The sequence below is a fragment of the Myotis daubentonii genome, chromosome 4, assembly GCF_963259705.1.
Source record: "Myotis daubentonii chromosome 4, mMyoDau2.1, whole genome shotgun sequence".
NCBI classification, from domain to species: domain Eukaryota; kingdom Metazoa; phylum Chordata; class Mammalia; order Chiroptera; family Vespertilionidae; genus Myotis; species Myotis daubentonii.
Window position 1 is genome coordinate 13,115,224 of NC_081843.1, and position 21,343 is coordinate 13,136,566.

Below are 21,343 nucleotides of genomic sequence, written 5' to 3' on the forward strand. Positions count from 1 at the left end.
CAGGTGTTGCTGCACTTCCAGGTGGCACCGGTTGGGTGTGAGGGCCGTGCCCAGCCGATGTCTGGGCTGGCTAATTACTCCCTCTGTCCCGGAGGAGGGTCCCTGAAAGTCCTCGAGGAGGTGACACCTGCCATACTCAGCCCTTACCTGTGAGGTGCGGTCGTGGTGCTGCAGGGAGAGGGGCTGGCCTCAGACTCCGGGAACCATCCAGGGAGGTGGGAGGCGTAGGGGTGGTGAGATCTCTGCGAGTCATTGCAGTATCATCGGACGACATGTCAATGTCTCCGCTCACAGCAGCTATCTTCCTGCTCCTTCCTCTCCCGGCTTGTTTTCCAAACAATTTGCTTAATGTGATTCCCAGCCAAGTTGAACATGAGTAATCGTGTTTACCCTGCGGCATGGGGTAATCCTGCGCCTCCTGGGGCAGGTGGGCGGGGCCGGGGGGGAGGAAGGGCCTGGCTGTCCGATTAATTGCCAGCATCCTTCCTTCTGCTCCTGCAGAGAGGACAGTCCCCTGCCCTTGGTGGCGATGGAGCCGCTGTTCCCCACCTCCAGACCGGCCGGCTGGAACACCTCAGCGGCCACCAGCGGCGGCGGCGGGGAGAACGGGACGATGGCGGGGCCCGCATCCTCGCCGGGGGCCCGAGCGGTGGTGGTGCCGGTGCTCTACCTGCTGGTGTGCGTGGTGGGGCTGGGCGGCAACGCGCTGGTCATCTACGTGGTGCTGCGCCACGCCAAGATGAAGACCGTCACCAACATCTACATCCTCAACCTGGCGGTGGCCGACGTGCTCCTCATGCTGGGGCTGCCCTTCCTGGCCACACAGAATGCCGTCTCCTACTGGCCCTTCGGCCCCGTGCTGTGCCGCCTGGTGATGACGCTGGACGGCATCAACCAGTTCACCAGCATCTTCTGCCTGACCATCATGAGCGTGGACCGCTACCTGGCCGTGGTGCACCCCATCCGCTCCACGCAGTGGCGCCGCCCACGGGTGGCCAAGCTGGCCAGCGCCGCGGTCTGGGCCTTCTCGCTGCTCATGTCTCTGCCCCTGGTGGTCTTCGCGGACATCCAGGAGGGCTGGGACACCTGCAACCTCAGCTGGCCGGAGCCCGTGGGCCTGTGGGGCGCCGTCTTCATCATCTACACGTCCGTCCTGGGCTTCTTCGGGCCGCTGCTGGTCATCTGCCTGTGCTACCTGCTCATCGTGGTGAAGGTGAAGGCGTCCGGCGTGCGTGTGGGCTCCACGCGGCGGCGCTCGGAGCGCAAGGTGACTCGCATGGTGGTGGTGGTGGTGCTGGTGTTCGTGGGTTGCTGGCTGCCCTTCTTCATCATCAACATCGTCAACCTGGCCATCGTCCTGCCCGAGGAGCCCGCCGCCGCGGGTGTCTACTTCTTCGTGGTCATCCTGTCCTACGCCAACAGCTGTGCCAACCCTGTGCTCTACGGCTTCCTCTCCGACAACTTCCGCCAGAGCTTCCGGAAGGTTCTGTGCTTCCGAAAGGGCTATGGCACTGAGGACGTGGATGCCACGGAGCCGCGGCCCGACAAGAGCAGCCGGCTACAGGAGGCCACGCTGGCTGCATGCAGCTCAGAGGCCAACGGGCTCATGCAGACCAGTAGGTTGTGAGGGGTACTGATGGGCCAGGCCCGGCACCCCTGCCCCGCCCGGTCTGGGTTTCCTGCTGGGCCGAGCCCTTCCCTGAGATTCGGGGACCTGCTGAGGTGCTCCCCAGCAGCCTAAATACTCTCCGAGGCGTGAGGGCAGCTGTCTGGAATGATGCTGTGGGTGGTCCTGCCGTGACAAGCTGCCACTCCACCTGTCTGTTCTTGTTGGGCAAGCTGGGGTCACGGGGCCTGAGGGGGTGGGTGGCAGAGGCCCAGGGGGTCCAGGCAATGGTCAGGGCATCTCGACCCTCTGGCCCTGCCCCAGCCTGTGTCAGCCTCCCAGGCCAGGGAAGTGGTCATAAGTGTAACAGGGTGATACCTGCCCCCCCCCTGCAGCCTCCACCCTCTTGTCAGCCCAGTGCCACCTGGTCAGCCACCTGGTCAGCGTCAAGTGCTACACCATGAAATTAAAGACTCCGCTGTGCTGGCTTCTGGCCTGTGCCCCCGGCTCCCGGCTCCTGGGAGCTTGTTGACGTTGGACATGGCAGGTGTGAAGAACAGAAGCTGCAAATGCCCCAGGCAGTGACAAAGGGTGATGGATGCCAGAGGAGACTCAGGAGCTGGCCCACCCCTGCTGCTGCACCTCCCTTCCTGCTACCCACAGTCCCCTTGGGGCAGCGAGGGGCGGAGCCATGGCTTCCATGGTGGGGTTGGGTGGGGAAGGCAGCAAGTACAGAGGGAGAGGGAGGAGCCGAGGTTGGGGGTGCACTGTTAGCCCCCAGGTTTCTGGGTTTGTGGGTGGGGGCACAGATGTCCAGAGGGGCTCAGTGCAGGGGGCCTAGGTCACTGGGAGGGGCTGTCCTGGGAGGGGCCCGTGAGGGCAGCAGGGGCTTTGGGCTGGAGTGGCAGGGGATGAAAGCAGAAGAGGAGAAATATCCAGACAGCAGTGCGGGAGCGGCCTCTCAGTGCAAATAGCAGCCGGCCGAGAAAGGCTGTGTGGGTAGATGCAAATGCCAGCAAATGCCAGGCCCCTGAGGAATTCCGCACCCCCCGGGCTAGCGTGGCCCCATCGACCCTCCAGAAGTACCAGCAATTCCCCCTACTCAGGCCACAACGGGGTCCCAGAGAGGACTGCCCGAGCCTTGCTGGGGGCCTGGTGCCGTTGGCCTCTATCCAAGGCTGGAAGGAAAAGGACCAGAGTTCCGGGCTGACTCAACCAGCAGACCCCCTGCCTGGGACAGCCCTGGCCAGTGCCACCTCACTCGAGCTTCTGTCAGCCCAGAGCAGGAACCCGCCTCAGGAGGGCACAAGGGGCAGGGGGAGCTGTGCTGGGCAGGGAAAGGCCAGACAGCTCTGCTGGGCCTCCCCACCGACCCCACCGATTCCAGACAGAGGCCAAACCCTGGAAACACGGCGGTGTAATGAGGGCGCTGGTGTTTGACAACCACTCTCCTGAATAAATTAGAGAATAAAGGTTTGACTCTTTCCCAAAGCAAATATTGTGCCCGGAGCCAAGAAGCCAATGCAAATCAGAGCTCGTGGATCGGAGGAGGCAGGACGGGGGTGGGCAAACACCAGCCAGAAGTGATCAGTGGGCACTTAGATGATGCCATCGTGGAAGGTGTAAACAATAGGGATTAAAAGAAATGATGGGCCTTTGCCTTGGGCTGGGCAGGGGCAGCCCCTCTCACTTCCTGGGAGGGGTGGGATCTGAATTTGGCCTCTAAGGGTGGGGGCTGGGGGTCAGCTCCTTCATGGTTGTTGGGTGTGGGGACCTGCCCGCCTTGAGGGACCCAGGCTGAGTCTCCCCCACTCCTGGGCTCAGTTCCAAGGAGTGGGGGCGGCTCCTCCATGTGGGGTCCACAGAGCCTGGGATTGGAATCACTGGGAGCTGGTGGCCAAACCCACCATCACCCACTCTAGGGACCGGCATCCCGGGGAGGGGTGGGTGCCCCAGGAGAAACTGAGGCCAGCCCAACCTGCCGTCCCCACCCCATGATCAGGCCTCCCTGGGATCAAAATGACTCGGGGAGTGAGCAGATGGCTCGGAAATCTTGCCCAGATCAATTTCCCCCAATTGATTCAACTGCACGAGCTCCCTCCCCAAGGCCATGCCAGCTGAGAGCACCATGTGGGGTGTGCAGATGCCAGCAGCACCCTGATCTGTTCCTGCCGGGGGGGGGGGGTGAGTGTGTGTTTGTGCCTGGGCCTGATGGACCCAGGGTGGGGAGCCTGTGGGGTGTTCCAGGGGGTTCCGGGCAGCCTGCGGACCCCGGGTCTGTGGGAGTGAGGAGAGGCTTGGCTAGTGTGGACAGTTGCAGATGCCTGGGTGAGGGTGGGCCACTGAGCGGGAGGGGATGAGGACCCTGCCCCAGGGCTACGAGGGGCAGAGCAGGAGTGCCCCAGGGGAGCATGAGCCCTGGGAGCTGGTGGGAGCCCTGCTGCCCTCCCACACCCAGCACAGGCTGCGGACGGAGCCACACTGCTTGCAGGTCCTGGCTCCAGCCCTGAGTGGGGTGGGTGTGACACAGAGCACGTACCCTCTGGGGAGGGTGACCTGTTTTATGGGCTCTCTCTCTGCATCGATGGGTTTTATTGGCCAATGGGCTCCAGTGGCTTCCACAATGACCTTGCTCAGGAAATCCGGCTGCCTCGGGGGTGGGGTGCAGAGCAGGAGGGCTCTGTTTGCCTGGCGGGGCTGGGCACAGGGTGGGCGTGTGGTGCGACGGCAGCATAGCCCCGCACGCAGAGCAGGTGTTGCATCCCCACCATGAGGGAAACCAAGGTCGATCTGCCCTGTGGTTAACCGAGGCTGCACTCCCGGCCCAACCCCTATCAGCAGGAGCTATGTCGGGGTGCCCTGGGTGGGGTCCGGGGCAGAACCACAAGCGGAGGAAGGGGAGACATCAGGAAGGACTTGCCACAGGAACCCGGGGCCACGGAGATCAGTAATGTCCTTGGGGGGTGCCCTAGCGACTGAAAGATACTGAGCAGGGCTCCCGCAGAACCGCGGAGCCCAGGGCTGGATGGAGATGAGGACCTGGAGAGACAGCTGGATCCATGACCCACCACCCCTCCTCCACCTTGGCTGCTGGGGTCGAGGGGTCCTCCCCAAGCCCCCCCCTCTCCATCAGGCCCACGGGCACTGTCCTGCCTTGTATAGACGGCCGATGCCATCCCCCAGCTCCTGAGGGCTGGTCCAGCTACCACAGCTCTGAAAGGTGTTTGTTGAATGAATAACTGACATTGAATGATGGGGTCTCTGCCCAGATGGGGACCTTACCTTGAGGGTCCTAGACTGCCCAGGAGCCTGAGGGGGTGCCCCCCGCCCCTCCTTGTCCTGGGACACTCATGCCACTCCAGCACCTTGCTCCCCCTGTGCCTGGCCCTTCTTCTCCCCTCCTTCAGGCTGTGTGTCTGGAGATGAGGTGGCAGCTATGCATTTGCCAGATTTGTGCTGGTGGAGGTCTGAGGGCGCCATTTGGGCACCTGGATGGGTCCCAAAGTTGGGGGGGCAAGGGCTCCACCTGAGCGAACCTCCCTCCCATGACCCCTGTCTTGGGGGGAGATCAGAGGATCTCTTCCTTGATATTTGGGGGAGGGGTTATGGAGTGACTGCTAATGGGGTCCCGGGTTTCTTTGGGGATCATGAGAATATTCTAGACGTAGATAGAGCTGGTAGTTGCACAACACTGTGAAAGTGCAAAATGCCATTAAGTTGTTCACTTTAAAATGGTAACTTTTATTATATGAATTTCACCTAAATTTTGTACATGGATGTTTTATTGGAATTCCGCTAAACGAAGAGACCTAGTGTGGGTAATTGGCTCCCAGACATGATCCTGTCTCTCAAGAGGTCGCCGGGCTGTCCCGGTATTCGAGTGTTTTTCCGGCTTTTTTCCCTCGGCGCATGCATGTCGTTCCTGATTTCGACCGAAGCACACCGTGGGGGCTGCCCGCTTGCTGTTCTGATTGGGGTCAACTCCTCGTTCGTCTTCTAGGTGTCAGGGCAGCAGGGCCCGTTGACCTTTGTGTCTCTGGGCCCTTCATCACTTCGCAGAGATGGTGACCTTGACCCCTCCGGCCCCACCCTGCCCCAGTTCTCAGTCACTTTTTATTTGTTTGTTTGTTTGTTTTGTAATAAATAAACCTGGAGGCTGTGGGGTGACGCAGGCACTGCCTTCTCATCCTAGACTCATGGGCAGTGCCCTCTGGCAGGTTCCCTGACAAGTCCTGAGGCTCTCGGTGGGGTCTTGGCCTCGCTCGGGACACGCCTCCACACCCCCGGGTCTCTGAGGACGTGGTCGCTTTGGCACTTGGAGGTTGTCGGGCGCCCTTCCTCGCCTGACCTACTCTGCCCTCCTGCGTCAGCAGCGGAGCAGGGCCTGTCCCTCAACGCTCGGCCCGGATGCCCCAGTGTCCACCTGCCCGGCTGCTCTAACAGCGGATTCACGCCGTGAGGTTCAAAGGAGGTAGCGTGGCTGCCAGGCCTGCAGACTTCTCCTGCCCCACAACGGCCGCTCGTGGCCCTGCCTCTAGACCCCACCTCTGCTGCTCTGGGGGCCCTGGCGTGGCCCTCAGCAGGCGGCTGGAGAGAACACAGGCGTCGTTTGGAGCTGGCAGACAGGGGCTTCCCTCCCGGCCCCTCCTGGCCAGGCTGGCCCCCAACACACAGCGGGTCTGCGGTTCCTGGTCAGGGTGGGAGGGGAGTGCAGGTGCCAGGAGGCCTGCGGGAGGCGGGATCCTTCCAATCCCCCCACAGGCCCCCATTCCTGCTCAGGCACATTTATCTCACAGCAGAACCCTGTCTGCCACCCTGTCCCCCATGAGCACTCGCTCCTGATGTGCCCACAGGTTGCCAAGCACCCCGGGCGTTTCCGGCGATTCCAGCCATAAAAGGACACAAAGTCCAGCCTGAGGCTTGGGCACTCCGGCCCCGGGGCCCTCAGCCCCCGCGGCCCCTCCTGTCTGTAGTGGGGCCATAGCTGCAGCAGCCCATGACGTTCTGCCCTCCATCCTTGACTGTAAGATTCCCCCAACCCCCCAATTTTGCTGTTGCCTGCCATGTACCATGGCAGGGTCTGGTCCAGCCTTGGGTTCCCAGGCCAGGGGTCCCCTTTGAGCCCCTTGAGGGGCTGGGTCTCCAGGCACAGGCACTTGTCTGACCTGACCTCTGTGTCCGTGGCTTTTCAAGGCAGGGTCCTGTTTTGTCTGAACCCAGGGCCCAGGAGGGAGCCCGGACTGGCACTAAGGGTCTGGAGTCACCGCCCCACCCAGGTCTGCTTCCTTATGGAGCTGTAGGGCCTGAATGTGGGGACCCCAGGAGCCCCTGCTCTCCTCAGTAGGCCAGAGGGACATATGGGGCAGGCCCCCTGGTGTGCCGAGGGGGGCCCGCTGCTCCAGAGGCTGCAGGCCTGGGCTTCGGGGGTGGGGGTGGGGGGGCGGCTGGCAGGGAGCCCTCCACTTTCAAACAGGCCTTGCATGGACAGCAAAGGGGGCCCTCCTCTCGCCCATCCCCTGTCCAGGCCGCTCTTAGCGGGGACAGTCCAGCCGATAGAGTGCCAGCTCCCAGCGCCGCATACACCTGGGGGTTCTGCAGACCCCTGCCGGCCTCCGTTTCCCACTTGTCTAGCCTTTGTGACCCCGTCCCTCCCTCGGCGCTCCCCCTGGTGGTGGGGAGGTCCCTGTCAGCCTCAGCTGGAGGTTGATGGTCCTGTGGGATAACGGAGCTCCACGGTGGCAGGGGAGGGCCGCCATGTTCCCACACGTCCCCTCCCCAGAGCAGGGGCAGGAGGTGCCTGTTTATGAAAGGGATGAGGGGTCCCCACCCTCTTCTTGCCTCTAACCCCGCCATCAGCTGATCATTGTCCTGAGAAGGTTCTCCAGCCCCAGGGCCAGATGGATGTGGGGTTCATCTTATAATGGGCTGGGGTCCTGATGGGAGGGGTGGAGGGAGAGGAGGACCAGCCAGGCTGCGCCCCAAAGGTGGATGAGGACTGAGGTAGGCCTGTGCCCACCCAGCAGCCAAGAGGCCCCAGGCCACCTGGCAGGCAGCCTGCTCCTGGTGCACCCTTGGGAGAGAGGGCCCTGGGGCTCTCAGCAGCCACCTTCTATCGCCTCCTGTACCCCTTCTATGAGGCCCCGGCATCTCCTGCTCAGCCGGCCAGCCTGCAACTCCAGCCACCTCCACATAGCTCAGGACCTCAGCCAGCTCACCAGGCTCTAGTGATTCCAGACGCGGCTCCTTCCAGGGTCCTGGAGGCCTCATTCCCCCAGAATCCTTGCTCAGGAGGAAGCAGCCACTGGAGGAGACACCAGGGAAGTCTCCATGGAGGAGGCAGCAGTGATGGGGTCAGAGGGCTGGGCAGACGGTTCTGCGTGGCCAGGGGGACACATGGCAGGAGAGAAACAGACTCAGAGGGGCTATAAGGTGGGGCAGCCTGATGGCTCCAACCTGGGGGATGGATGGAGGCCTTCTGTTCCCCTAGCCCAGTGGTTGGCAAGCTCATTAGTCAACAGAGCCAAATATCAACAGTACCACGATTGAAATTTCTTTAGAGAGCCAAATTTTTAAACTTAAACTATATAGGTAGGTACATTGTTATTAACTTAATTAGGGTACTCCTAAGGCTTAGGAAGAGCCACACTCAAGGAGCCAAAGAGCCGCATGTGGCTTGCGAGCCGCAGTTTGCCGACCACTGGCCTTTCGGCTCTTTGGCCCCTTGAGTATGGCTCTTCCACAAAATACCACGTGCGGGCGCGCATGTACAGTGCGATTGAAACTTCGTGGCCCATGCGCAGAAGTTGGTATTTTGTGGAAGAGCCACTCTCAAGGGGCCAAAGAGCCGCATGTGGCTCGCGAGCCGCAGTTTGCCGACCACTGCCCTGGGCCCATGCCTGCAGGGAGTAGGTGTGACTGCTTCATCATTGCCCCGCCCCAACTTCAGCCACATCTAAGGGTGAGGGGTGGGGTTCCCCGGGCTCCTGCAGGCCCTGGTACACATCGAGGTGTGGTCTTCCTCCACCATCCAGCTCATTCCAGACAAACGAGGGGATGCCGGGAACCCCAGAAAATCAGCTCACCAGACCTGGACTGCTGTTCACCCAAGGGCATGACTCTCACTCCCACCCAAATTGCCAGCCTCTAACACCCATGGAATTAGCATGTTTCCTGCTAGAATCAGCTCCGAGAGGGCTGACGTCTGCATTTGATCTCTGGACTCCCCAGTGTCCAGCCCGGCACCCAGTAGGTGTTTTACAAATGTCTCCAAGGCAGTGGTGCTGGCACAGCCTTTAATAAGCAAAATATCGCTTGACCAGGAGGCAAACGCCACAGCATGTAGAGACCCCCCGCCCACCCTGCCCAACACCCACTCCCACAGTCTCCATCTCCATTTCTCAGTGTGGACACTTGCTGTCCCCACCCCCGCCAGGCCAGGCCCCCAGACCTGTCTTGCTCCTGCCACACCCCTCAGCTCAGCGTCTGCATGCAACTGGTGTGCAATCACTGCACAGTCATCGCGCAAACATACTGGCATCCGCCTGGGCTGCGAGGGCGAGGTCAGGCTCGGGGGGTCTGGGGAGTGAGTGCCGTCGAGCGCTAGAGCTCAGTGGCAGGCTTGACCAGGTGGCCGCTGAAGGTGATGTAGAGGTCGCCGTGCTCACCGTAGATGGCGTTGTCTTGGTCACGCTTGAACATGCGCACCCAGGCGGCGTCCCCTGCGGCCAGCGGCAGCAGCAGGCTCTGGGTCTGCATGACGCTGCGCTCGCTGGGCTGCGCGTACAGCACGGCCGTGGCCTGCTGGTTGCACATGATGTGCAGGTAGGTTTCCTTGTAATTCCAGGTGTGCACGGTGAGGCTCAGGAAGTACACACCAGGCACCGTGCAGAGGAAGCGGCCCGACGCCAGGTCGAAGGCGCCATCCAGGTTCACCAGCTCCGTGTCAAAGGGCACAGCCTGGAAGGCGTCGGTGCTGTGCAGCCCCTCGCGCCGACCGACCGAGAAGGCTGCGTAGGCACGCCGGCATGGGGTGCCCGGCAGCCCCACCTGCCCCTTCTGGCCCTTGTGGCCCCGGAGACCCGGGGAGCCCGGTGGGCCCTCCTTCCCGCTCCTGCCGGAGCGGCCTCTGACCCCCGTCTCACCCTTCTCACCTGCAGGGGAGCAAGCAGAAGCCTCTGGTCAAGGCTTGGGGTCCCTTTGCTGGCCACGTGGCCTAGTGGGTGACCTCACTTCCCCGAACCTCAGTCTCCCAATCGTATGATGGGTGAGAGGCCGCACCCCAACGTTGTGGCTGTTCTGGAGCCTGTACAGATGATCACGTGGGGACGGAGGGACAGTGGGAATGACAGGGGTCCAGGCAGCTGAACTGGGCTTTGAAAGACGAGGAGGCTGGGAAATTGGTACCCAGGTCCAGCCTTCTGGTGGCCTGCTGTTCACCCCAGGAAGGGGCCCTCTTGAGCTCAGCTTCTCTTGCCTTCTCTTAAGGGGGCCCCAGCCCTCCCACCCCGTGGGTGCTGGGCTGGGAGGGCCGATGCAGAGTGGGTGAGCAAACTGAAGGGAACCTCAGTTTCCTCTCCCTTCACAGCCCCTCTCCAAGCACCTTGCTTCCCGCTTGAGGGGGTGGCTGGGGGCTGATGACCATTACAAGGTGTCTTACCTGGGCCCCAGGTGCCTTCCCAGAACCACTCTGCTCAATCAGGGCCTCAGAGCTCTGTCCTGCCCCTTCATTCCCCTGCCTCAGGGTGGTGCCCCTGTGCGGGCAGGGACCAGGGTGGGGCCACCTCTCTGTGACACTCACCTTTGAGGATTGAGATGTCGATGGTGGGCCGCACGTGGGGCAGCTGCACCCACTTCTCCCCCTCACCCTCAGGGGTGTATGAGCCGGGGGCCGCTGGGGGCCAGGCCGGGTGGCAGCAGTGCACACATGGCCGATGGGGCGGCCCCAGCCTGGGCCAGGCCCCTGTAGGCAGCGCCAGGAGGAGCAGAAGGCCAGGGGCTGCCATCTGGGCTGGAGCCTAGGAGAGGGGAGGGGAGGGCATCTGAGAAAGAGATACCCAGCTGAGCCCCCAGACCCCACAGCAGCTGGCTGTGCCCCCTTGTCTAGAAGCCAGCAGATGGGATCTGTGAGGGGTACACAGTTGGGGCCCTTGAGATGCCACAGTGGGCAGGGCCAGTGTCTCCTGCACCCGACAGAGGCCTGGCATGCCCTCCTCAGAATCTCAGCCCCTGCCCCTGACACACATTGTTCATAGTCCCCACACTCTCTCACCCAGACCTGGATGTGGCCTCAGAATCCTTCTCACACAGCACCACCAGGGCCACCACCAATCTGAGGGCCTGCACGGGGGACAGCTCACACCGGCCCTTCCAGAGCCCCTGGCAAAGTGGCCCAGGCAGCCCCGCCCAGTCCGAGCTGGTATTGCCGGCTCCTTCTTCGGGGCTGCTCCCCCTGTACACCTCCACCCTCCCAGGGCCTTAACTCTGGGCTGTAGCAGGCACCCGAAGTGCCTGCAGCCGGGGAGTCCTGGTGCCCAAAGCCCCCATGGCTGGGGACCTTGCACCTGGCAGATGGCGGAGGTGGGGCTCTGACTCCACCCTCTTGTGCGGGCAGAGCCCTGGGGGGCGGGGGGCAGCTTCGAGGAAGCGCAGTTCCCCCGCCCCTGAGGCTGGGCCTGGGTCCTGGTTGGGTGGGGCCTGTGTGGGGCAGTTTCCTGCTGCCGCCTAGCGGGGCAGAGAGCACCCTCTAGCCCTAAGCTCCCAGGGGAGGGGAGGAGGGCTTGTGGGAAGGCTGCCCATGTGGCCCCCCACTCTGTGATGGAGAAGATGGTCTTCAACCCCCACCAGCCCTGGGCCTCCTGCCTCCTAACACCCTCCCCTAGGAAACCCTGCCCGACACCTGGCTTACCCGTGCCAGGTAGGGCACCGCTTCCCGGTTCAACCAGCAGCTGCTGGGGCCCCTGGGTGAGTCCCACATGCACCTGGGCCTCAGTTTCCCCCAGCAAGTGGGCCCTGGTGTCCCCAGAGGCTGCATCTGGGAGGCTCAGCCACAGGCAGGCGCGTGAGGTAAGGGTCTGCTCTCTTCTCTGTAGCCCGACCTTGCTGAGCAAAGACCCAGGCACCCTCCTCCAGGGAGCCCTCTGGGGCTGCATTCCAGTGTAAGGTCCTTCCTCTTTCTGAGACCCACTTTCAGGCTTAGCTTCCCTGGCAGATGGGACCCCCTTCTATCCACCCTCCCCTAGCGCCCAGGAGACCCTGACTAGCCCTCCCAGCCTCACTGGATCCTGCAAGACCCTCCTGGATTCCTCCCATGGAGGGACCGGACAGGAGTGGGTGTCTCCAGGGGATCCCACCCCGCCCCTCTGGCAGTCTGGGGTCTTGGGCATCCTAGCCGCCTGGCCTGCCCAGAAGACAGCCTGGGCTGGAGCCTCCTTCTTGCTGGGGTCTCAGGGGGAGCACAGACCCCTGCAAGACCAGCCTGGGTTGGGCGGCTGTGAATACCCACCCACCCTCATGCTCCCTGTTACCATTTCACCGTCGGTGCTGCTGCCTGCCTGGCTGCCTCCAGTGTCACTGCCCAGCAGCCGGTGAAAGAGCCCTTTCATGCCCGCACCAGGCGCCCACGGTTTCCCCTGGGCCATCCAAGACCAACAGGCCCTGGGCCAGCTACAGAGCCTCTGCAGGAGCTCACGGGCCCTGCCGCCTGCCGTCAGTCTGCCCCCCACCAGCTGACTACCTGCCCAAGGGTCTATAGCCTTGCCACAGGGGCTCCCGGGTGCTCCTGCCAGCCCTGTGCCCTCATGTGGGTCTCGGGGTCGGGTCGGGAACGTCTGGGACTGGTGGATTGGGGGGTGGTGCCATGGGCTGGCTGCCTCCTCCATCTGGGGTGCAGTGACTTAGGGGAGAGTTAGGGAGGCCGCAGCCGCAGCTGGGAGGAGACTGGTCAGAGGGCCTGGAGCCAACGTGGGTTGGGGCAGACCAGGGCCCTCCGGGTAATGGTCACAGCCTTCCGTCTCTGGCTGAGAAGCGAGGTCTGGGGCTGGTGGGTGGAGCCCAGGAGAGCAGCGTCCGGCCAGAACCATGGTGTCGGCCCCGGCCTCCCCTGCACCCTTCCAGGTCAAGGTGCCCAGCAGAGCAAGAAGCCTGCTGTGACAGAAGCTGTGTCCCTGTTATGCCCACTGGTGGGAATGACTCATAAGGCCCCCCAAGCAGTGGCGGGCAGGGCTGGGCCCACCATGAGCCTAAAGCTGAGCCCACACCAGAGCCTGGCCTCATCCCTGCTTTGGGTCTGGACAGCTGGACACTGGGTCCAGGTGCAGAACCCTGCACCTTGGCCTCTGAACATGGGGACATGCGATGCCTGGGAAGTGCACCCCCACACACCCCAAGCCGGCCACCTGTGGTGAGGCACCAGCTGTGGCCTGGGAACCAGGCGGCCTGTGGGCGGCCGGGGCAGCTCACCCAGTCCTGCTGCTCCAGCCCTCCTCACTGATGACCAGGGAGGGGCAAGGATGGGGGAGGTTGAGGTTGAGGTGCCCCACCGGTGGGGGGCTTCTTGTGCAGGATGAGGGTGAGTGTGGCTGGTGAGGGGTGCGGATGGGGCCACACCAGCTGGAGCTGGCTCCCAGACTGGCCCCACCTCAAGGAGAGGACAGCTCACTCCAGCAGGCCCAGGGACTCCCTTTGGGGACAGCTGTCTTCACCTGGAGGGTGGCACAGACAGAGGGGCTGTGAAGACCCAAGGCCCTGAGCGATGGCTCGCTGCCCTGCAGCCCCTGCAGCCCCAGTGTCCGGTGGTTTGGCTCTGAGACTCGAGGCAGCTCAGCGGCGGCCTCAGGGTGGTGAGTGGCCTAGGCCCCTGCCTCTCATCACCCAGTCCCTGTGGAGTCGATGGGCCCAGGGCAGGCTTGGGGCTCTTCCCTGCCCACCCAAGTATGGTCCCTGAGGCTCCCAGAGAAAGGCGGGCGCTGGAGCTCTGCATCTGAGCCTTGCTGTCCCCGCCTGCAAATGGCACCAATGGGCTCAGAGAGGCCGGAGTGTACTAGATGGACATGGGTGAAGCCAGAGGCCTCACCACGCTGCAGGGCTGATGTCCCTCCCCGTGCCTTCCCTGCACCCTTCTCCAACAGGCGAGCAGCCCCCCAAAAGTGATGGGCATTCACTGTGAGTCCCCTTGGGGCAGGACATATGGGGGGGGGGCGTTGGGCTGAGTCAGGCCCCTGCGACACGAGCTGGGGTGTGTGGCTGCAGCAGGCGGGCAGGCCAGGCTCTGAGCGGAGGGAGTCAACAAGCACCAAGGGTGACTCAGCGGGTGGCAGGACGAGGACGAGGCTCCTGGACAGAAATAGCCATCGCTTGGACATGCTGCCCCGCATCTCCGTGACAACGAGAGGTGGCTGTGTGTTGTGGCCCCACAGGGTCAGCTGACCACAGAGGGTCTGGGGAGGCTGAATGCCTGCTGGAGGCAACTGGCCAGCCTGGGGTGACCTCGCTGTCTATCCCCACCCCAAGCCCCACAGAAAGCCTCGGGCATTCGATGTGTGGCCTGGAGCCATGGCTGAGCTCCAGGGCCTGGTCATTGGTCTCTACAAGGCGACAAAATTTCCAGCCTCACAGATGGCATCAGGGGACTACAGACAGTGGAACCCAGCCAGACAGGACCCCCCCCCCCCCCCGGGACTCTGCCTGCCACCCTCCCTGCCTGGTGTCACCACCAGGCTTTAGAGCTAATGAGCTTCGAACAGCCCCCCTCACTTAGCTCCCATCAGCTGCCACCCTCCAGGAGGCAGGACAAGACGACCCTCGGAGCTGATGGGGACACTGCCTTGGCCATGGGTGATAATGGGGGTCTGAGTGGCAGCAGTTTGCACAGTGGGAGTTATTATCTCCCGGCCTCTTAATGGACATGTCCCTGAGAGTCCTGTGTATGAGCTGCCGCTGGGGAAGAGACAGCAGCCGGGGGTGGGGGAGACATTGTGGGCACAGCAAGGGGGCTTCGCTGCCACCACCCACTCCACAAAGTGCCTGGCCCTCCCTGGGGACTGCAGTTCTGCCCAGAGCCGTGGACACAGGGTGCAGGAGGCGTGGGACCAGGCGGGCAGCAGGGGCCCTGCAATTTCCTCACACCCACACCCACACCTGACACACTAGCTGGCTAAGGAGGGGGCTGGACAAGGAGACTGGCCCCCTAAAGGTGGCCGAGGTGGCTGGGCATGGAGGCTACCCACAGCCTTGACTTTCCCACTTCCAGCTCAGGGTCTGCCTCCCAGTGCCCACCCTGTGCCAGGAGGGGGTGGCAGGGGTTTTCCCAGGAGGTCACTGGCTGGCCTGGCCTGGCCGGGGGTTCCCCGGGGATGTTGAGCCACTGAGTGGATGCCCAACGCCCCCGGGCCAAGTCCTCAGGGGAGAGCAGGCTGGCAGTGTGTCCCGACAGCTCTGCCCCAGTTCACCTCCCGGTAACGAGGGGAGAGCCAGCCGGCCTCAGCACGACAGCATCCTGGGCCCGTGGGGGACAAAGAGCAGGTCACTGTGGCAGTGACCAGAGGCTGTGACGAGAGGTGTGGCTCCCATGGGATGAGAGATGACCCTTCCTCAGAGGCACCCTGCGGTGGCCCCGGTGGGCAGAGAAACCATCTGTGCCTGGGCTCTGGCTGGGAGCCGGGGAGGGGCCTGGCCTCACGTGGTCAGCTTGAGTGACGAGGTGGAGCCCCTCCTTGGCTGACCCCTCTCCACGGGTGGTAGCCGAGCGTGCCCTGGGCGTGAGGAACTGACTTCGCGAAGGCCCCACTCTGAGCCCCATGCCACAAGTAGAAAGCAAACGTGCTCTTTATTTGAGGGGCGGGGGGCGGGTCCCTGCCCGAATCCGGCCAAGGACAGTTGGGGGGCTGTGCCGTGGTGCCAGCCCTGGTCACTGGTAGCCAGCCAGTCGGAGGATGGTGGGGTAGTGGGCGCGGTGGGTCATGCACTTCTGGCTGTCAATAAAGATGCTGTTGGTTTTGACAGCGATGTCCTTCTCCAGGCTCATGCGTGTGTCCTCCAGGTTGCGCAGCGACTGCTCCGCTTCTAGAAGCTTCTCCTTCAGTGCTGAGAGGGACCTGTTCAGCTCCTCTACCTCACTCACCAGCCTAGGGGATTTGGTGGAAGGAGGTATGAGCTTGGCTGGCACCAGATCACCAGGCCTTTGGGTGGGAGGGGCAGGACCTGAGAGTCAAAGGCTGGAAACCCTGGTGATCGGTCCTGGCCAAGATGCTCGGCCATAAAAGGACCTCAAAGGTCCCAAACGCTAGCCCGCACGCTGAGCTGGGGCGTGGGCTGGGGCCAGGGCTCTGAGAGGCCCGAAGGCTCCCTGAGGCTCCTATTCCTGACGTTTGGAAGCAGGACGGACCCTTGGAGCAGAGTGAAGCCCCCAGTTTTCTGAACAAAATCAAGAAACAAGGAGGGAGGAATAGCAAGGCGGGTGGGGTGGGGGTGGTTTTACTCACAAGGGCAGCTCAGTAAGTTAGAAAAACAAAAGACATGGTCCCACCCATGGCCCCAGCCCAGGACGAGGGTCCACTGTGACACCAGAGGTGTGGACTGGTCTGCGAGGCAGGACTCAGCCGCTGAGACCCCGAGATTCCTCCCTGGGAAGATCGCTCAGCACCGGGTGAGGGGGGAAGTGCCCCGCGGTCCCTGGCACTCAAAGTCCTGACACAGTGCCCCTCCGTGGCCCATGCAGTGCCCAGCCGTGCTGGGAGGGAGTGGGGTGTGCAAATGTCTGCGTGTGTGAGCTGTGCCCGTGTGAGACCCCAGTGTCTCCTCAACTCATCTACGGGTCTGTGTGCATAGGGAAGGGGTGTTCATGGGGGTCCCAGAGGCTGAGGGGGCCTGGGCAGCGCCTGGGTGGGGGTAGGGGCGGGGGTCTGGCTCGCCCAGGATTGCACCTGAACTGGGCGGTATCGCGGCACAGCTCCACGTTGGGCCGCTGCGAGCGCTGGTACAGGCGGGTCTGCGCCACCTTCAGAGGCAACTCCTTGTCCCTGATGGCCTGCTTCAGCTCGGCAATGTTGTGCTCCTGGTCTGCGATCTCCCGAAGCGCCTGCACACGACAGTCCCCATGGGTCCCGGGCAAGGCAGGCTGCCAGCAGGGGCCTGGCCTCTTCCCTGAGCCCTGGGGCTGTCCAGCGAGCAGCCTGTCCACTGGCTCCGGAGGAGGCGTGGGCCCCCAACAAGGGCACCCGGTGGGGGGTGCGTCGGTGGTGAGACAGCAAAGCTGGTGGTCAACAACCAGAGAGACTTGGAAGCAGCAAAAGCCACCCTAACAGCCTGGGGTCAGAGCCCTGCCGGGCCCAGTCCACCTCCTCCCATCTTCTCTCCCGCTCGCACCTGGCCGTCCCTCCTGGTTAGTCACTCAGGTGGCAGTGCCAGTAGGCAAACACAGCGCCACCTGGGTTCCCATTGGCTTTAGTGAGGGTGCAGGAAGGGGGGGAGGCCCCGCCTCTGGGGTCCCTCAGGATGGAGGGGCAGAGGAGGGGCAGGGGCCAGGCCGGGTCCGGACCAGGGCGTAGTGGCCAGGGGTGGAGGAAGAGGCGGGGCACAGGAGCCTGGTCTCTCTCTGGCTATGGGCACCCAGACCCCAGGGCTGGCCTGGACCGGCCTGGGTGTGGCTGGGGCGCATCGGCGCACCTTGTTCAGGTGATGCTCCAGCTTGTGGCGCGAGTCCTCCAGCTCCTCCAGGCGGCGCCCGAAGGCCAGGTTCACCGAGTCGCACTGCAGCCGCAGGTCCTCGGAGGTGTCCCGCAGGACGCAGTCAATGAGGCCCCGCAGGTTGAAGGAGGCCAGGCGCTCGCGCTCCGCGCGCTGCAGGCTTTCCTGTGTGAACCTGGCCCAGGACTCTGGCGTGGAGGCGCTGTGGGCGGGGCACGGGTGGAGCAGGGGTCGGTGGGTGCACCTGCCAGCGCTCTGGGTCCCACCAGGCTCTCCGCGCGCCCCGGCTCCCGCGCCCCGTACCATCCTGCGCCTCCAGCGACCACTACCCCAGCTCTGCCAGGCGCCCTCTGCTGCACCCAGCACCTTGTGCCTCCCCCCCCCCACCTCCCACCCCAACCCCTCCCCACGGGCTGGGCTAGGATAGGCGGTGGTCTCGCGCTCCCTACTGGCCGATCTCGGAGCTGCAGGCCACTTGTCCTTGTCCTTGAGTTTCCGAGGCTTCCCCTGACCCCCCCACCTCCCACCCTTGTGCCTCTGCCCTGCCCACCCCACTCCAGCCCTGGTCCCGTCTCCCTCCGCAGCCCCTTGGCCCCTCTGGTGCCTGTGTGATGCTGAGCACTTGGGCAGGAGATACCCAGAAGCAGAGCTGCAGGCTCTATGGTGAGGGCCTCAGGGCCAGGGCGAGGGGGGGAGGGAGGGGGCTGGGAGGACCCCCAGGAGCCAGACGGGATGAGGGGAGCAGGGAGGACAAGGGTGTGGGGACAGGGTGTTTGTGCGAAGGGGGCTGGGGGCCCACCTCTCCTCGAACTTAGTGGAGTGCGGGTGGAACTGCACCTCGGTGCTCTGGTTGTTGTATCGGGCACAGGTCTCGTCGATGTTGTAGGCCTCCACCTTGTCAGACCAGTTCATCTCGCACAGCTCCTTGTGCTCCCGGTTCATCCTGGGGGCAGCGGGCAGGGCTTGAATATGCCCAGAGCGGGGAGCTGGGCCTACTGGGGCACTGGGCCGGGCACCCCCAAACAGCAGGCACACCTCATCTGCCCAGCGTAGGGTCCTCAGGCCACCGAGGCCACCGAGCCAGCAGTGTCCAAGAGCAGCTGCCCCTCCTCCCCAGGATGCTGGCCAGGGCCACATGGACATCCAGGTTCCCCGGGCCGTGCAGGAATCTGCTACTCCCCCATCACCTGGTGCCCCTGCCAGCCTGCACTCCTGGCTGTGACCAGGGACAAGGCCTCACCTCTCTGAGCCTCGGGGCCTGGTAACCCTGGCTTCCTGCCCAAAGCCAGCCTGAGGGGCGGGGGGCCAGGGGTCACCCTGGGGCTGGAGACCCACCTGATCTGGTTCACAGCCTGCATGATGGTCCTTTTCAGCAGCTCCTGGATGTTCCGGATGAGCTCAGCCTCCTGGGGGAGAAGACCCCCTCCCTGCTGAAGATCTGCTGACGGCAGGGCTGCAGGGCTGCTGTGGGCCCACAGCCAACCTCTTAGAGGCCCAGGAGGGGCTGAGATTTGGGGCGACACCCAGGGGAGCTGGGGGCTCAGCTGGCACTTGACCCCTGGCTGAGCGGCCTTGGCCTTGGGCCTTGTTGACCCCCGCTCTCTTTTCTGGAAAGTGGGGCATGAACCCCACTCTTCCTCGTAAGGTTTATTCTGGGCTGGTGACCATTCTAGGTGGTGCACTGTGTGGGGTCTTTTCTTCTGGGGGCACCAGCACCTCTAGGCTCTGGGGGCTGTCCCTGCAGCCTGCCCAGGGCACTGAGGGCAGCAGCCCCTGGACAGCCAGGCCTACAGCCTCTTCGGACGCAGGCCCCTGGGGACGAGGGGCCCTCCTGAGTGGGGGCTCCCCTTGGGGCCACGGCACAGAGAGGCCTCCCCACACTGAGAACACAGGGGGTTCCCTGCCTCTCTTTGTGCTGCCTCCACTGCTCATTTTCTACAGACAAACAGCCCTTTCCCCTCATTTGAAGTTTCGCCTCCATTCGTGCTCTTAACCCACATGTGTCCGGGTCTGTCCCCTGGTCTGTGTCCCCCTTTGTGCCACGCTCGTAGGTCCACGCACCACTGGCCAGTGGCCTTGGCTCAAGACAGAGGGGCCACGTCCTGAGACTTGGGAGGTTCTTGAGGGTAGGGGTCAGTTGTGGGGGGCAGAGAAGGGGGTTGGCAACCTGGGGGAGGGCAGGAAGGTGACGGAAGGGACTCAGGTTCTGGCCTGAGCTTGGGGGGATGGTGCAGGGGATGCCTTGAGCCTCTGGGGCAGCTGTGTGTCTCTGAATCCCTCACGCATGCCCACCTCTTGTTCATAGGTGGGGCCCCAGGCAGAGAGGTGTGGGAACTGCCCCCCAGGGTCAGGCTCCTGGACTGATTCTTCTTATGGGGCCGCCCGAGGACAGGTCCTGCCGGTTGAGGGTGGGGATCCTTGCGGAATAAATGTAGACTCCCCCCCCTTTTCTCGCCCCATCACAATGCACTCCTGGCTGGTGCCTGGGTTCCCACCACACGTGTCCTGGGGGAGGGCGCTCAGCCTCCTGGGGCTCAGGGCCAGGCTTCGTTTGCATGACCAGGGCGATCCAAGGGGCTGCCCATCAGGTACCAGAAGTTGAGGTAACCAAGGGCTCATTCAGTGGTTCTCATTCTCCAATCTCAGACGGCTGCCCCCAGGACTCAGCCCGGGCCCCTCCCCATACTCAGGGTGTATGGTATGTAGAGGGGTGTCAGGGCTGGTGGGGTGGGCTGGCTGGGCCTCTCCCTGCCTCCGCAGCCTCTGCCTATGCCACCCACAGGTCAACCCCAACACATATCTTAGGTGTAAATCCTGCCACAGCGTGGGCCCTGTCTACCCCCCAGTGTGACCAATAATTGGGGGCAGAACTGCAGGGGCGCTGGACATGAGATTGGGACAAGTGGGCAAGTGCCAAGCTTCAGCCCCGGCTCTCGGATGTGTTTGAGCCCCCACACTGGGGCTCCCAGGCCACAGTGCCCCCAACCCAGCATGTCTGAGCTGTGGTGCCCCAAGCCTACCGTGGGAAGGTCAGACCAGACACACACCTGGTGGGGGGGACAGTGCCTCTCTCCGGGGCCGCACCCTGACCCGCCCCCAGCCCAGGCTGCCCCAGCACCCAGTCAGTTCTAGTCCCGACCTACTCCCAGCTTCTCTGTGCCTGTGTGTGCAGAGGGGCACGGGCACCAAGGCCTCTGCCAGCCGTGTGATGGGGATACACCTGTATCCACCCCCAGGCTCTATGCAGGTCCTTCTGGCAGAAAGGTGAGGGTGGCCCAGGCGCGGGCCCCCGAGAGCCCAAGGGGTTCACACCTTCAGCAGCTCCATCTCCACATAGTCACGAACGAGGTCGGGGTACTGGCGGCGCTCGCGGCACTGCAGGTTGTCGGTGGCGATGGAGAAGGGCACCCCTGTGGCGTCCAGGGCGCGCTCCAGCCGCTGCTTCTGGGCCAGCATCAGGTCGGTCTCCACCACCAGCTCGCCCACCTCCCGCTGCAGCTCCGACTTCCAGCAGTGCATGTCCTGCAGGCGCTCGCCCACCTTCCGGGTGGAGTCCTCCTGCGTGCGCTGCGCCAGAGCCCCCGTCTCCGCAGCCAGCTGCCTGCTCTCATGGCGCTGCCGCTCCGACCGGTCGCGGTCGGCAAAGGCCTGGTGGTAACTGGCATAGCTGTTCTGGAACCACTCGTCCACCAGATACTTGGCGGTGCGGAAGCCAGCAGTGGCCAGGCCTGCGGACGTGTGGGCACCTGTGTTGCGGGCCACATCGTACAGCTTGGGGGGCAGCTCACACGCCGGCACTGTCTGCGGGGCGGGCTGCTTGGTCAGCAGTACGTCCGTCTGAGCCATGGTGCCCCTGGCCTGGGCACAGGTGGGTGGGCAGGGCACTTGGCACGGTCAGCAGAGCAGCTCTGGCCACCCACTCTGTCCCCAGAGCAGGAAGTCTCCAGGTCTCCTGGCGACAGGTAAATGCCAAGCCCTTCTGTTGCTGGGCAACAGGGACCCACCCCCAACTGCCCTCTTAAAGGGCCAGGCAGGTCCTAACCCCACCCGCCCGGG

At 63.6% G+C, this 21,343-nt stretch overlaps 3 protein-coding genes across 3 annotated transcripts; 1 reads left to right on the forward strand and 2 right to left on the reverse strand.

The window, feature by feature from the left end:
- The first annotated feature begins 508 nt into the window (after positions 1-508).
- SSTR5 (somatostatin receptor 5) lies at positions 509-2,482 on the forward strand. The gene has a single exon (XM_059691815.1). The coding sequence runs from the start codon at positions 530-532 to the stop codon at positions 1,625-1,627; it is 1,098 nt and encodes a 365-aa protein (XP_059547798.1). The 5' UTR covers positions 509-529; the 3' UTR covers positions 1,628-2,482.
- Positions 2,483-9,008: 6,526 nt separating this feature from the next.
- C1QTNF8 (C1q and TNF related 8) lies at positions 9,009-12,169 on the reverse strand. Its single transcript, XM_059691816.1, has 3 exons — positions 12,130-12,169; positions 10,404-10,620; positions 9,009-9,756 (listed from the first exon to the last, which is right to left on the reverse strand). The coding sequence occupies exons 1-3, from the start codon at positions 12,130-12,132 to the stop codon at positions 9,206-9,208; spliced, it is 771 nt and encodes a 256-aa protein (XP_059547799.1). The 5' UTR covers positions 12,133-12,169; the 3' UTR covers positions 9,009-9,205.
- Positions 12,170-15,455: 3,286 nt separating this feature from the next.
- TEKT4 (tektin 4) lies at positions 15,456-21,133 on the reverse strand. The gene is made up of 6 exons (XM_059691817.1): positions 20,600-21,133; positions 18,623-18,693; positions 18,087-18,230; positions 17,267-17,489; positions 16,525-16,679; positions 15,456-15,726 (listed from the first exon to the last, which is right to left on the reverse strand). Exons 1-6 carry the CDS (start codon positions 21,131-21,133, stop codon positions 15,510-15,512), a joined length of 1,344 nt encoding a protein of 447 aa, XP_059547800.1. The 3' UTR covers positions 15,456-15,509.
- Between the last annotated feature and the right edge of the window lie 210 nt (positions 21,134-21,343).

Excerpts from the sequence above, each read along its gene's own strand:
- SSTR5 (XM_059691815.1), top strand. The coding sequence starts at position 530 with ATGGAGCCGCTGTTCCCCACCTCCAGACCGGCCGGCTGGAACACCTCA.
- TEKT4 (XM_059691817.1), bottom strand. The coding sequence starts at position 21,133 with ATGGCTCAGACGGACGTACTGCTGACCAAGCAGCCCGCCCCGCAGACA. Across the intron at positions 18,694-20,599 it reads TGGAGATGGAGCTGCTGAAG|GAGGCTGAGCTCATCCGGAA; the intron begins GTGTGAACCCCT and ends CTTCTCCCCCAG. Across the intron at positions 15,727-16,524 it reads CGCGATACCGCCCAGTTCAG|GCTGGTGAGTGAGGTAGAGG; the intron begins GTGCAATCCTGG and ends CAAATCCCCTAG.
- C1QTNF8 (XM_059691816.1), bottom strand. Across the intron at positions 9,757-10,403 it reads CGACATCTCAATCCTCAAAG|GTGAGAAGGGTGAGACGGGG; the intron begins GTGAGTGTCACA and ends GCTCCCCTGCAG.